This window comes from Protopterus annectens, chromosome 12.part0 (genome assembly GCF_019279795.1).
Source record: "Protopterus annectens isolate FY-2018-M chromosome 12.part0, PAN1.0, whole genome shotgun sequence".
Taxonomy (NCBI): Eukaryota; Metazoa; Chordata; order Ceratodontiformes; family Protopteridae; genus Protopterus; species Protopterus annectens.
The window spans coordinates 611,855,351-611,869,415 of record NC_056746.1 but is presented as its reverse complement, the minus strand read 5'-3'; the positions used below and the strand labels follow the sequence as shown (position 1 = coordinate 611,869,415).

Genomic DNA, 14,065 nt, shown 5'->3' with positions numbered 1-14,065 from the left:
TACCTTCTTTCTATAAACATGTTCTCTGCCAATAACAATTCCCTTTCAAATGCACCATCAGAACTACATAGGTTCATAGGTTTATACTAGGCTATCTGCCCTAAGGCATTTATAAGCCTAGCCCAAATTTTTGTGTCTTACGCCACCCCTTATATGAAAAAATAGTGTGCCCATTAGTTTGTTGTGCCTCTGTCCAGCAGTGACACAGAGATGATTCCCAGGGTAAACCTACGATCTCCCATCCACAGGTCAAGATTTCTCTTGAACAGAGCCAGCGAGGTGCTCTGCCTCACATGGACCGGGATTTTATTCCACAGCATAGGGAGTCTCTGAGTGATAAATCTATCCCTCCAGCACATCCTATTTATATCCGTGCTAAGGTTTAAGTTGCTTGTTCTAGTGGTTTTGGTGGATTTGGATTTTTTGAGGTGGAGCATGTCCATTAATTCTGGGTTGGACATGGCCTTGTATGTCAGGCACATGTCACCTCTGAGCAGACGGTATGCAACTGAATAGAGCTGGAGTTTCTTCAATCTGGCAGCATATGACAGATTTTGGAGTCATTTATCCTTTTGGTGAGGAACTTTTGGGGTCTCTCCAATTGCTGCAGATGTCGGGTGAGATACATCCTGAATGGGGCATTGTACTCGATCATTGGTCTGATAAGTGAAGAGTACAGGGGAACAATGACCTCACTAGATCTGGATGTGAATCCCTTCATGATCAGGTGGGCAATGTAGAAGGTCTTTCTAACCACTTTAGCAACGTGAGTGTCAAAAGAAAGGCCACTGTCAACCTGGGTCCCCAGGTCCCTGATAACCTCTTCTGTGCTTAGTGGATTGCCACCTATATGGTAGCTTGGGGTTACCTTGTTTTTCCCGAAGGGTATGACTATACATTTTTTGGCATTTAACTTTAGGCCATGGCTCTGGCATAATCTATAATCTAATAACATAACATAACATAATCTATTTACTCTTAAAAATTAATTTATTATTTGTGGTCCATGATTGTGAACTGTAATTTTTTATTTTACATTCGTAGTTATTGTGGTTTTTGGATCATTGATAAACTCACCCAGCTGGATATCAACCTATCTAGTGTCAGGCTGGTTGCAAATTGGCTTGTTGATAGAACTCATAAAGTAAAAATAGAGGACTCAACCTCCTCCATCAGACCTGTAGCCAGTGGGACTCCACAGGGATCAGTTCTGGGACTCCTACTGTTCAGAATCTACTTCTCCAAAGTGCAGGCTAAAACTAAAGGACTGTGGCTGACAAATTTTGCTGATGACTGCAAACTGGGAACAATCATTGAAATCCCTAGTGATCTCAACATCCTGCAAGAAGATCTTATGCAGACTAATGACTGGTGCCAAAGTCATGGTCTTAAATGTAATACAAAAAAATTCATTATAATCCCCCTTCAGCAAGGGTGATGTTTCTGCAAACTACCATATCAACAGCAATATCCTAAGCACACAGTCAGTAATGAGAAACCTGGACACACAGGTTGACAGCAACCTTAACTTCGATCGCCATGCCTCCACAGTGGTAAGAAGGGCATTTTATATTACTCAGCTCATAAATAAGGGCATTGCCTCCAGGAAGAAAAGAAGGTTATAACCCCCTGTACTCTTCCTCATCAGGTCAATAATAGAGTACAATGCTCCCTTTGGTATGTTCCTTTCCAAAAACCTGCAGCAATTGGAGAAACCACAAAGACTCCTTACAAAGAAAATTCAGGGTCTTCAAGATCTGTCTTATGTGAACAGACTGAAATCATTGTCACTTTACTCTGTATCATACAGACTGCTCAGAGGTGACCTGTACCATGCATATAGAGCAATCTCTGACCCAGCTTGAATGGAAATGATGCCCATTCGCAAGTCAAATGGCACATGGGTCACTCGCTCAAAGGACCTTAATCTGGTACGTGACATCAATAGAACTTGCTGGACAGACAGACTTGTCTCACAGAGATTGCCCCATCTTTGGAACAAGCTTCCTATTCATGTTAAACAAAGCCCCTCTTTGGCCCCTTTGGTAACTGGAAATTCACCCTGGGGGTTCCACCTGTGTCCCTCTTGGACAGGGGCAATACGTGCTGATTTTAGTGTCTGCTTGAACCAGACACCCTTGGAAACATGGGTTGAACTTGGCTAGGCTTGTAAGGGCCCGGGGCCATTAGCCTAGTAACCTGTGATTCTATGTATCTCATCTTAGCAAGATGTGTTTAATCATATTAAATATTATAACTCATACACCTCTCCATCCTTGCTAACTTTACCATTACTAAATATCTTCGTCCCAAAATTCTCATGTATAATGTCCCATCCTTTCTTAATATGGGACAGTATCTCATTTATCTCACTCAAGTTCCTGCCTGGAATCCTGGGGTTGTTGAATATCATACTGGCTCTGCTGCCTTTATATGGAATCGTCTGCCATTCCTCAGTCTCCACATCACCTTCCCCTGATCCCTGTCTGCGCACATTCCCTAAATGTCTCTCATTTTCTAACTCTCTCTTATTTTATTTGGTTGATTTCATTACTTTCCTTTCATAAGTTCACTGCTACACTGTTTTCCTCTGTTCCTTCTCTCCTGCCTTTTTGTCTTCATATTGCCTTTCTTATCTTTTTTACATTTCCCCTTATCTTATGTATATAGATCCCATCTCATTCTCTTTTCTAGACTCTTCCATTTATGGTCTCCCTCAACTGCTCCTTTATTCCTCCTCAAATTGCTCTTCCTTGTGTTATTCCATAAAGCTGCCTTTACTTCTCTCCTTCTGCTACTATCTCATTTTAAAAAGAACTGTTGTTCTGAAGTACCTTTCTATCTCCTGACATCCATGCTGTTAGTACCATCAATTTATTGAATTGTGTTCTGGGAAAAAAACAAATATATCTATGATCACCACCATCACCCTTAGTTTCAACTAACATTTGCATTTGTGTTCTAAAATAAATAGCACGTGTCTTCATGCCCCAAACCCAACAAGTATAAGCATTGAATTCAGAGTTAGAGGTTGTTTAGTTCTCCATCTGAATGTATAAAGCATCATTTGGAGATATATGTGCATTAATTCTAATCCTGACCCTTTATTTTATTCTGCAGATGTTTATTTATTTATTTATTTATTCATTCATTCATTCTTTGTTGACCAGGTTAGTCCCACTAGGCCAGTAGCCTCTTTTCAGGGGAGACCTGAGGTGGTATTTATGTTCGGTCTATATTATGTGATCAAAGAATCTCTTCTTCAAACACATAATAATCAACACATATACAGCGAACTCTGTAAACCTCAAATAGCCAAGTCCTCGAATTTTTTCCTTGGGAAAATATTCACATGGCCGTAAAACAAAAACAAACTTTAAAACACTAATCAAGTAGGGGGCTTTGTCCCCCCACACACCCCGATGTGGGGAGCTGTGCCCCCCCCACCCCCCAACTAAATATACCAAAATCCAAGATCGGTCTACACTGAAGAAAAGGGAGAGTCCCAATAACGGCCAACTGAAGTTTTCCCCAAGGAAAAAATTTGAGGACGTGGCCATTCGCAGTTTACAGCATTCACTGTATATATGGATTATTATGTGTTCAAAGAAGAGATTCTTCAATCACATAATATAGACCCATTTATGTTAGCAGGGGAAATTTGGCTACCACAGCAGTACATTTCACCTACTCTTTGGGGGACTCTGTGATTTTGTTGCTAACCAGGAGGTTTTTGCTAACAATCACTGAATCCAAGATGAAGGCTGTGAGTGGATATGAGATTAAGAAAGATATAATTAAAAGTGTAATGCAGAAGAAGCCTGATACATTGTAGGTGAATACTGAGGCATCAGGCGGACTGGGTGACTCAGTCTTACAAAAAACAATGGATGAAACAGAACCAGAGGAATCAAAAGCAGGCAGTGGAGTGTTGTGAAGGACAAAATATTTGGACACAAGGAGACTGAATAAATGAGGAGGATGTGGTAATATGAGAATATTGATGGAAATGGGGCACATCTAGCCAATGTAGTAACTGGGTTTAAGGATGGGCACTTTTTGGGATGCAAGAAGATGAAGCAGTGGGTGCCAAACAATGAGGGACTGGCAGCAGCGTTAGCAAGGAAAAACGCATGTACCAGCAGCAGTAGCAGGTTTCAGTGAAAGACTGCATAAAGAAAAAAATATGCAGGTGCGGTGGAGACAGGCTGGAAATGTCGACAGCTGGAGGGAAAAACTGCTGTAAGCATTTAAACAAAGGATGAACATCAAATAGACCTTGGTACTTGGATTAGACAATATTGTTATACACTTATGATTCAGTTTGTCTGATATTAGAGGATTAATGCATACAGGAACTCAGCCTTTCTGCAAAATAACTTTTGAGACAGTAATAGCAGGAAAATGTTATGAATATGAAAGGAGGAGTAATATCTCTCTTTGGAAAGATCCTGTTTATCAAAATTTAAATGTACAGCTAAACATAAATGTGTTGTTACTATTAGTAATGACTGAGCAGAAGAAAATGAGTTAAAATGTTTTTTTTTCAGGAGGTACATGACATTAAAACAGTTGTGAATGACAGAAAATAATGAACTGGGAGATGAGAAATGTATGTAACTTTAAACATTGAAAATAAGGTGCAGTATTTGTCTAATATGATAATAATTAATGGAAAACTGAGTGTTTAAGTACTGGGGCAACAGAAACATGTTTTTCTTAAAATTATACAAAAAGGTGAGGACAGTGTGGGGAGTATGTGTATTCCTGGAAAAATGTAAAGCATGGTACAGTAAATGTGAAAAGGAGGAGTATTTATGATTTGATTTTCCACTAATTAATGAAGAAAGAGAAAGTGAGAAAAATGAAAAAGGAAGAACAAGTTCTTATGAAAGAAAAGGTGGAAAAAATAATGAAATGACAAGGGATTGGAAGGTAAGGCTCTACAAGGTGAAGGTATAGAAAAGCTGCACTTAATAAAGTTTACAGATTAGTTAATGCAAAGAAAAGCATATGGAATGGAAAACTGCTTTGGGAGTATTAGATAAACAGGAAGAAGAAGAGTTAGATGAAGGTAATAAGTCAGTAAAAAGGTATAGAGTTCTATTGAGGGCAGAGTGAGGAGAAGAAAAAGGAGGCCATAACATGGACTAAAAATACAAAAAAATAAATAAATAAAAAACAATAAAGATTAATATAAGTATAGCATCATTGAGGGCCGCGGTGGTGCAGCGTTTAGTGTTGTCGCCTCACAGCAAGAGGTTTTCCCGTTCAATTCTCGGCTGGAGCGCCTTCTGTGTGGAGTCTGCATGTCCTCCCCATGGTCAAGTGATGTTAAAGATGTGCAGGTAGGTGCATGCATGAATGGCCATGCCTTCTTTGAAGGTCAGGTGTTGGGCTGGCAACTCGGCACCGTAAAAATCCACTGCCAATCATTAGCGGACAGGAGTTCCACTGTGGCAACCCCTAACCAGGAAAAGCCAAAAGACTAAGGATAAGTATAGCATCATTGAACGTGAATTGCATTAGGAGTGATAGAAGAAAGGCTGTGTTTGAATGTAGAAAAAAAATTTGCAAAGGTAATTTGTTTGCTTGATATAAAATGTATAACTAAAAGGAAAAGGCTGAAATATGAGATGATGATGTGGAAAAGAAAAGTGGTATGGGCTATACTTGATTAGTTGCTGCAGCATTATTAAAAATGAAGACATTAAAATGTTAGACATAATGGCAGCGGTAACAGGAAGAGTCTTAGTAAGTGAATTAAAAAAGAGAAAGAAATAGTTTAGACTTGTGATAGTGTATGCATATACAAATGAAAACGTTTAGAGAAATTCAAAGTTATGTGATAGTAAATATGTCCATACTGGCAATGGATGACTTTAATTGTAATTTATGAAAGGAGAAAGGAAGACAGCAGAAAATATAAAAATGATGAGACAGGTAGTAAATAATGGTAGGCTAAGAATGGGTAACGGGAGATAATATACTTTTAAGAGAGGTTAACTTAAAGCCGAGATTGATTATATATTGTTTTCAGAAGACATGAGTGAAATAAAAGATGAAATTAGGGAAGCAGTATTCAGATCACAGGGATGTACATTCAATAATAGAAGATACTGACAATTTAATAAAATAAGGACAAAGGTTAAAAGGATTGACAGGAAAAACTGCAATGAATCAATGTCTTAAAAGGAAAGGGGGCAGCTGTGGGAAGATCATATGACAATTAAGCCATTTTATGGATGTTTGACAAAGTGGTAGTATAAAGAAAAGTGTAAAAAATATATACTTAAAAACAGACAGCAATATAAGAAGGAAAAGTGACATCAAATAAGCAAAAAGAAATTTATGAAATAATACTCGAGAAGGGGGACTTGAAGAAGAAGAAAATATATATATATATATATATATATATATATATATATATATATATATATATACACACACATATAAAAATAGAAAGAATGATATTTAGGTAAAATGTCATCTAAAAGGAAAGAGAAAATTACAAATGTCCCCATTTTAAGGTAAAAAACTGAGATATAATGGGAGAAAAATTAATGTAATGAAGGATGAAAAGGGACTGTAAAGATATAAACAAGGAGAAATTGTGAATATAATTGAAAGGTATGTACCATATATGTACAGAAACAAATGTAAGAATGGGTATATAGAAAGTAAAGAAGATGAAAAAAAGAGGTAATATCAAAGAAATAAAAAAATGAATAAAGAGGAAAGGGTTAGGAGATACTATAAAGAAAAGAAAGGAAGAATCTACCCAAGGTGCAGCCCTAGTAGGGTATAGTTTTCATAAAGAAATATCAGGCAATGAAATTACATTTTTTTTCAGCAAAAATAAGGGTTTGAAAGAAGAAGATATTTTTAAAGGGGTTAAAATGTATATGAAAAAAAATGGAGAAAGGAAGAAATAAAAAAATGTAGACCGATTACATTGGGAAATTATTATTCAGTAAAGAATGATAGGTGGTGTGAAAGAAGGACAGGGGGAAGATATGCATGAGATTAAATTGAAAAGAGTAAATAAAATGTTGGTAAAAGAAGCAGTTGAGTATGTAGCTAAAGGGGAGGTAGAATGAAAAGTAACAGTGTGTGATATGGTTAAGGCATTTGACATCATTGATCACGAGGAAGTGTTAAGTATTTTAACAGAATATGAAGTGGGAGGGAAAATCAAAAGGGTAATGAGGACAATTTATGAACATTTGTGTGTGTCTGTGATGGTAAATGGATAAGTAGGAAAAAAATAAAGACAGATAAGGGGGGAAAGCAGGGTTTTCCATTCAGCAGGTTGTTGTTTGTGATGGGAATAAATGCAGTTATGCAGGCATGTAGATCAGAGTTAGAGGATGGTAGATGCAAAATTAAAGAAGGAATAAAGGTACCATTAATGTTTACTTATGCAGATGATTGGGTTTCTGTAGCCAAGAACAAACATTGGATGAAAGAGATATATTTCAGAACAGAGCAAATTTGGATACGGTAGGATTACAGTAAAAAAATCAGAAGGAAGTGGAAAGAATGGCAGGAATTTGTTTTGCTAGAAGCAAAATTGATATTCTAGGAGCTATGTTATAAAAAAAATATGAAAGATTATAGATTGGTGGAGGGTGTTTCAGTTGTCCCTAAGAAGAGGGTATATATGTTAAACACATACATTTTAGAAAGTTAGCATATATATATATATATATATATATATAGAGATATATAGAGAGAGAGAGAGAGATAGTTTGTGTATGTGTTGAAGTTGCATGAAAAGTGAATCCTGGAGTTTTTTTTTTTTGTTTGCTTGCTTGTGGGGAACAAGGCTGAATTCAACTTTGTAATGTAAACAGGAATGAGGGCTTGAATTTAATAAATCTGGTTATTTTCTTAGTATTAAGAAGTCTGTTTTCAGTGTTAAAATATCTGAAAAAAGACAATACTGGGAAATGTGCTATCTGAAAAATATAAAGATATGTTGATGGATGTGGTAAGAAAAGAAAAAGAGAAACTAAGACTTTAGAAGAGAATAATATGAAAGATAAACAGAGACTTTGAGATTCATATAAACGAAGTAGACATGGAAAGGAAAGAACACTATAAAATAATGATGGAGAAATGCTAAGTTGATCCTTGAAAAAATGTGTGGGGAGTGAATACAAGTTAAAGAAAAGATAGGAAAGATTTGAATCTTTTTTGAACATAGTGATTTTCTGTAGTATTTATTGTTGGACAAACTGCAGTGAAAAGACACATGAACTATAAAGAATGTATAATAGCTTTAATATTGAAAAGACATCCCAACATTGTTTTTTTTTTTTGGATTGCAAATTTTTTTTTAATTATTCAGAGATATTTATAAATGGAATGTATTCAGAAACATCAATAAAGGCATGGTACCGTGTAGAAAATATAAGGCTGGGAGTGTAAATAAAATTGAAAAATGGGACAAAATCTTATTAATTACTATTTGATGGGTATAGAAAAGAAGATGCAAAGCATTGCTATGTAACAAAAGAAAAGATGAGAAAGTAATATGTGATATAAAAATGGTTATGGTGGAAAGGGCAGGGGTGTGAAAAGGTTATGGACTATATTTAATATATTTAGGAAAGTGAATATGTGCTGTCTGAATGTGATATAAAGTATAAATAATGAAAATAATTTGAAAACATATAAATACAATAAAGCAATCACTACTCTTTTTGATAGGTGCAGCGGGATATTTTACATCCTCCTGAGCTACCACCAACTCAGGCAGATGGGACCTCAGCTTAATGTCCCTTCCAAAGCATGGGTTAGATAAACATTTTATTATCTCTGTGAATATACTTACCAGATTATATTACAGATCACAAAGGCATTATTGTATGGACAACTGTAATAAATTGTTGAATTCTTCTGAGCCACATCTGCTTCTGAATCTAGTATTTCTACATTTGCCAAACACTAACTAATCAAACATTTATATTTTAGATTTTAGAAATAATACATGCATACCATTCTCAGTTTAATTATATTATGTAATTAGTCTAGTGATGCAGTGAATCCAAATAACTTAAACTGAAGATTCTTGATGGTACAACTGAGTATATGACAGAATATCTTACATATTCTTGTTGATACAGTATAGCCTTATGACAATTGCTTTTCTTTTAAAAACAAATACATGTAATATTTACAAAATGGTATTAGAGATGCATACCTATCTGTGTAGGACAGGAACTAAGCTGCGGGTGTGATACAATTGTAGCTGCAAACAAAAGCAAAATAGTAATATTAGTGACTAGTTGAGACAAAATGCTATAAATTAGTAATTGCAATCATTGTTCTGCCTAAGATCATAGCTCAGTTAAATTTTTATCTTTACAAGGCAAATGGCAAATGGCTTCCTATCCATTTCTAGTTTTAGTCTCTATACTACTTTTCCCTTTCAGTTTCTCTACTAAAGTATCTCAGATATGACAAAGACCCATCTTGATGGATAGAAATGGTGACCTACTGTAACTCACTGCAGCTACCAAGAATTACCATGTCTAACTCTTCAAGGTTATATGTCAGAATTTACACCACAATTTTAATTCTGCTGCCACAAAAGACACACTGCAACATCATACTAGAACCTTTTCAAAGTACATAGTAGGGTGCAACAAGGAACACCCAATTATCTCACATCCTCATTTTTACAAGAGGTAGTCTGTTAATCTAAAGATGTTCTTAGTTTTAGGGATGAAAGTGTGGGATAAAGACATGAAGAATGTAGGTGGACAACACAAGGAAAAGGCTGATCACAAATTTAACATGTGGGATACTAGCCACCTGCACTAATGTCACCTGGAATGATCTGGTTCAAAGCTAACTTGGTACCAATGAGTGACTGGCCAGGCTAGGCCACCCACCAAGATGCCCTAACTGTATCCCTTCCTCTCAATGTGACAAATTATATCATGGCAAAGGACTACTCAACTACTTTCAAGGTTTTTCAACATGTTTGAATTGGTTGATGTTGTTGTTATTATTATTATTATTATTATTATTATTATTATTATTATTATTATTTTATCTGTGCGAAAAATGACATTTCATTGTCTCTTATGACAATAGAACTTATAGAAAGAACCATGACTTGCTAAGGTTTTGGTTTGGCCTCTTATAAATGAAAGGGAAAATTAAGCTGTGCTGAGTTTAAATGACAAGCAAAATGCATTGGTTATAAGATAGTAAGTATATCAAGATAACAAGCATCTTTGGTAAAGAAAGGTGCTTGTACATTTAAACTGCTATACTATATAATGAACAAAGCAGCACACTTTGGATTCCATAAAAACTAGATTGTTAAAATGGCCATAAGTCTCAAAATAAAGTGAATAAACTGAAATAAAGTTGTTGATATAAATGTCGTAAGATGAAACCTGTCTGCATCTTTTCTTACAGCTGTAAGAGATATTTTCTAATGCGAGAATGTGAATTATAAATTCCAGTCACTTTGCTAAACGGAAATAGTTTCTCAAGTATCTGTATTCCTAATACGTAACCCCTTGTGCTTAAGAAACATAAACAATAAAGTACAGAAGACTGGAATACACATGTTTAATTTGCATTTATCAACTTATTGCATATCCAAAAGGTGTCATTAAGATATCTTGGTAGAACCATATCCTCAATGAATGCTAGGTGCCAGTTTGTGATGCCAGATATTAGAGCTCTGAAAAATGACTCCTGCATGACCTGACTCTGTCTCTCTCTCTCTCTGGCACTTGTAACTCCGTACACTCACAGACCAGTTAATGTACTTACAGTTATGCACATAAACTACATACTTCATTCATTCATTCCTTCATTCACACCCATATATATTAAACCAACAGACTTGTCCATTCAGGGAGATGATTTTGTGTAATAATGTAATCTAATATGTATATCTAATCATGCCTTCTGATGAAATTCCAGGAACACAGTCAATGTGGAACATTATTTTCTCAAAGAAGTATTCATACCTCCTTGCCGTAGCAGTCACTTTTACTTTCTTTGCATTATTTTAACAGTTAACAGGTGCTCTAGTTTGAGGGTCTTGTTAAATATAGCAAGAAGTGTTTGACTCTAGACAACAGTTGTACTATTGTGCTTGTAAATCAGAGCTGTGATGAAGAGCTAAACCAGTGCATGGTTCTTTCCAAGAGCAACAGAACCCATGCTATAAACTCCTACGGCAGATGATAATGGTGTACATTAACATCAGGAAAGCCTGCTGTGGGATTGATTAGCAGCCACAGAAATCAAACAACTGCCACAATGACCATGACAAGAATTTTCAAACCTCAACATAGTACGTGCCATTTAATATAACTTAACATCAATTAACATTTGAGCACCGGCATTCAACAAATGCTGGACTTTCAGGAGCAGTAACAATATTTTTATTATTGATATATTATAATTTAAAATATCTGTCTTCATAGTCTCACATCAGCTCAGCACCATCTCTCTACATATGCCACACTATTTCTGCTTTAATTTACTAGGAATATCACTCTTTGGTGTTATGTGAACCCCAATCCCCCATTCCACTTCTATTGCCAAGCACTTGTTGACTCCTAAGAGAAACTGCCTCCCTCCACCATATTCTAATTCTGCAAAGACACCTTGAAATAAACTTCTTTATGTATTTAATAATTTTGCAGTTTAGATATCCCAAAATATCACTGACAAATTCAAAACATACAGAAGTATTCTGCATAGCTATCTGAATGAATTATAACAAATCTGATTTACTTACTCCAGGGTGTGGTTCGTGCTGTTTGTGGTGAAACTGCTGTGCAGTACAAAATTAGCATGAGGGTGATATGAAAATACAACATTTTCACATCTGCAGTTTTCTCCAATTATACAGTTCGTGTTTTCTCCCTGAAAAAAAGACAAACAAGTAATGTGCTTTTAGGATTTCCAAGTAAACTAAAAGTGCAGCATTGTTTTAATTACTGGCATGACTGAAATTTTCACTCTGCATATGATGACCTCAGGAAGGTCTGGATCATAAAAAATCTGGGGAGTTTGCTTTCTCGTCTTCAAATCCCTGTATATCTTTATGTATACATGCATGTTTAGTTCACCGCATCCATTCCTTAGATGTTCAGTATGAAATCTGCTTTACAATAAATCATATTGCAACACTGTATAAACCGTTTTAGTCTTTTTTTTTTATACAGAATCTATTCTTAAATTGGTTCCATCCTTAGATTCTTGGAAGTCATCATATCCATGAACTTCAAATTACCTTCCCTAACTCCTTCTTCATTATTGATGATTAATGCTTAATCATTTATAAAGGACAACCTCAGATAGTGCCCATTGTTGCATACCTTGTAGCCTCCCTCACTTCTATTTTTACTCTACTAACCACAACAGTTTGCTCTCTTCAATTAAGAAAGTAAATTAGACCTTATAGTGTTTGGCAGGGAGGAGTGAGTCATTTCAGGACTGGAGGGACGAACCTTTAGCAAAAGCATAAAAGTGAGTATCTCTGCACTGATCATACAAAGGAACCCATATAAAACATTGCCTCAACTTTTGGCACCTATATATCCAAACAGATCTAGAGTGAGTGCAGAAACAGTAAAAGAAAAGTCTAGAACTGTGTAGTATACAAGAGAAGAAAGCTAAGAGCTTTAGTACATGTACATGGAAAAAGAGAAAGAATACATGTAGCAAGGACACATTAAGCTGCAAAAGGCTTTTCTGAGATGAAAGAATGCATGCTGTCAAGAAAAAAAGGTGTTGCTACCCTTATATGGCCTTCCAGTCAAAGAGAAGAGATAAGAATAATAGTCAAGGACGATATTTAAAGGACTAAGGCGTGGTCAAGGAAGACAAGTCATTAAACTTATAAGTATATGAAAATAGCAGGTTAAAATATGACAAGGGAAGAAATGTACATTTGTTTCAGTTTATAGCAATGATGCAGGAAAGAAAACTGAAACACTGATGGCATGTGTATTTTTATCTGCTTATAACAGTCGTAGATTGTCTTTTAATGAGTATTCCTACCTGTTCCTATAATAATCTTTTTCTTCATTACATGCATGTGAAAAGTTAAGTGTAAATATTTTCTGATACCAAACTAGAGTAACTTTCTGTTTTGGAGAACGTGAAATGACATCAGTGCTGAGTCAAAAAGTTTATTGAGTTACTGTGATAAAAGACTATTGCCAGAGAATGATTTGTTTGCTCTTATAATGCAAACTGTTCTTTAAGTAATCTCTGAAGCTCTCTTTTTCAAATCAATACCTACTTAGGTTTCTCTGCAAAGAAAATTGGCAGGTCTGTGGATGTGCATGGCCATTGTTCAGGTGCTTATTTTTTTCTTTCCTTCTATAATACAGCAAGACATGTTTCTATAATTTATGAATATGGCATGACTTGAGCAATCAGCGGAGAGTACATGAAACATGAGCAGATGTTCAAGGTAACAAAGCAGATCTAAATAAAATTCACTTTCACCTCCAGTGACCTACCTGTAGGTTTGCCTTAACAGGCTCTCATCCATTGATGTTGTCTGTTTAATAAATAATACTTTTAGATAAGAGATAAACACCTCAGCCTTTTTTTAACTCTATCTCTATAAATAATTTTGTAATGTTAACACTTTTTCAGTCTGTCCTAGTAGGATATTTCATAATGAACCAACATTTTTCATACGGCACTTAGCATTAAATAAGTTTAAGAGTCCTTTGTCTATACACTTCAATGAAAATAACTGTACTATGGGCATCTGTAGCTTATATTTGTTTATCTATTTGTTATTATGGTAGACACTTTATTTAATGACCCATGTTTTCCTGAAACCTGTACTCCATCATTTGGAAATATTTTGTCATCAATAACATCAGGCTGAACAAAATCTTATGTAACTATATAGGCTGGCCACGCTATAGAAAAGTGTCATGAGAAAAGTCTAATGTTCCAAGCTATATATTTTTTTAGCATATCACTCCGATTATAAGTACACAGTAAATTACAGCAGATTTTTTGCACATTTTTTCATCCCTCAAGCAATTCTTAATTG

General features: G+C 35.5%; 1 protein-coding gene across 1 annotated transcript in view; it reads right to left on the bottom strand.

Annotated features, from left to right (window-relative positions):
- Window positions 1–14,065, bottom strand: part of LOC122816744 (uromodulin-like) — a gene marked incomplete in the record, with an annotated part of 268,054 nt that overhangs the window by 240,375 nt on the left and 13,614 nt on the right. Inside the window, 2 exon segments of the mRNA XM_044089741.1 lie at window positions 9,209–9,256; window positions 11,780–11,907. Coding sequence (XP_043945676.1) covers window positions 9,209–9,256; window positions 11,780–11,861 — 130 coding nt within the window.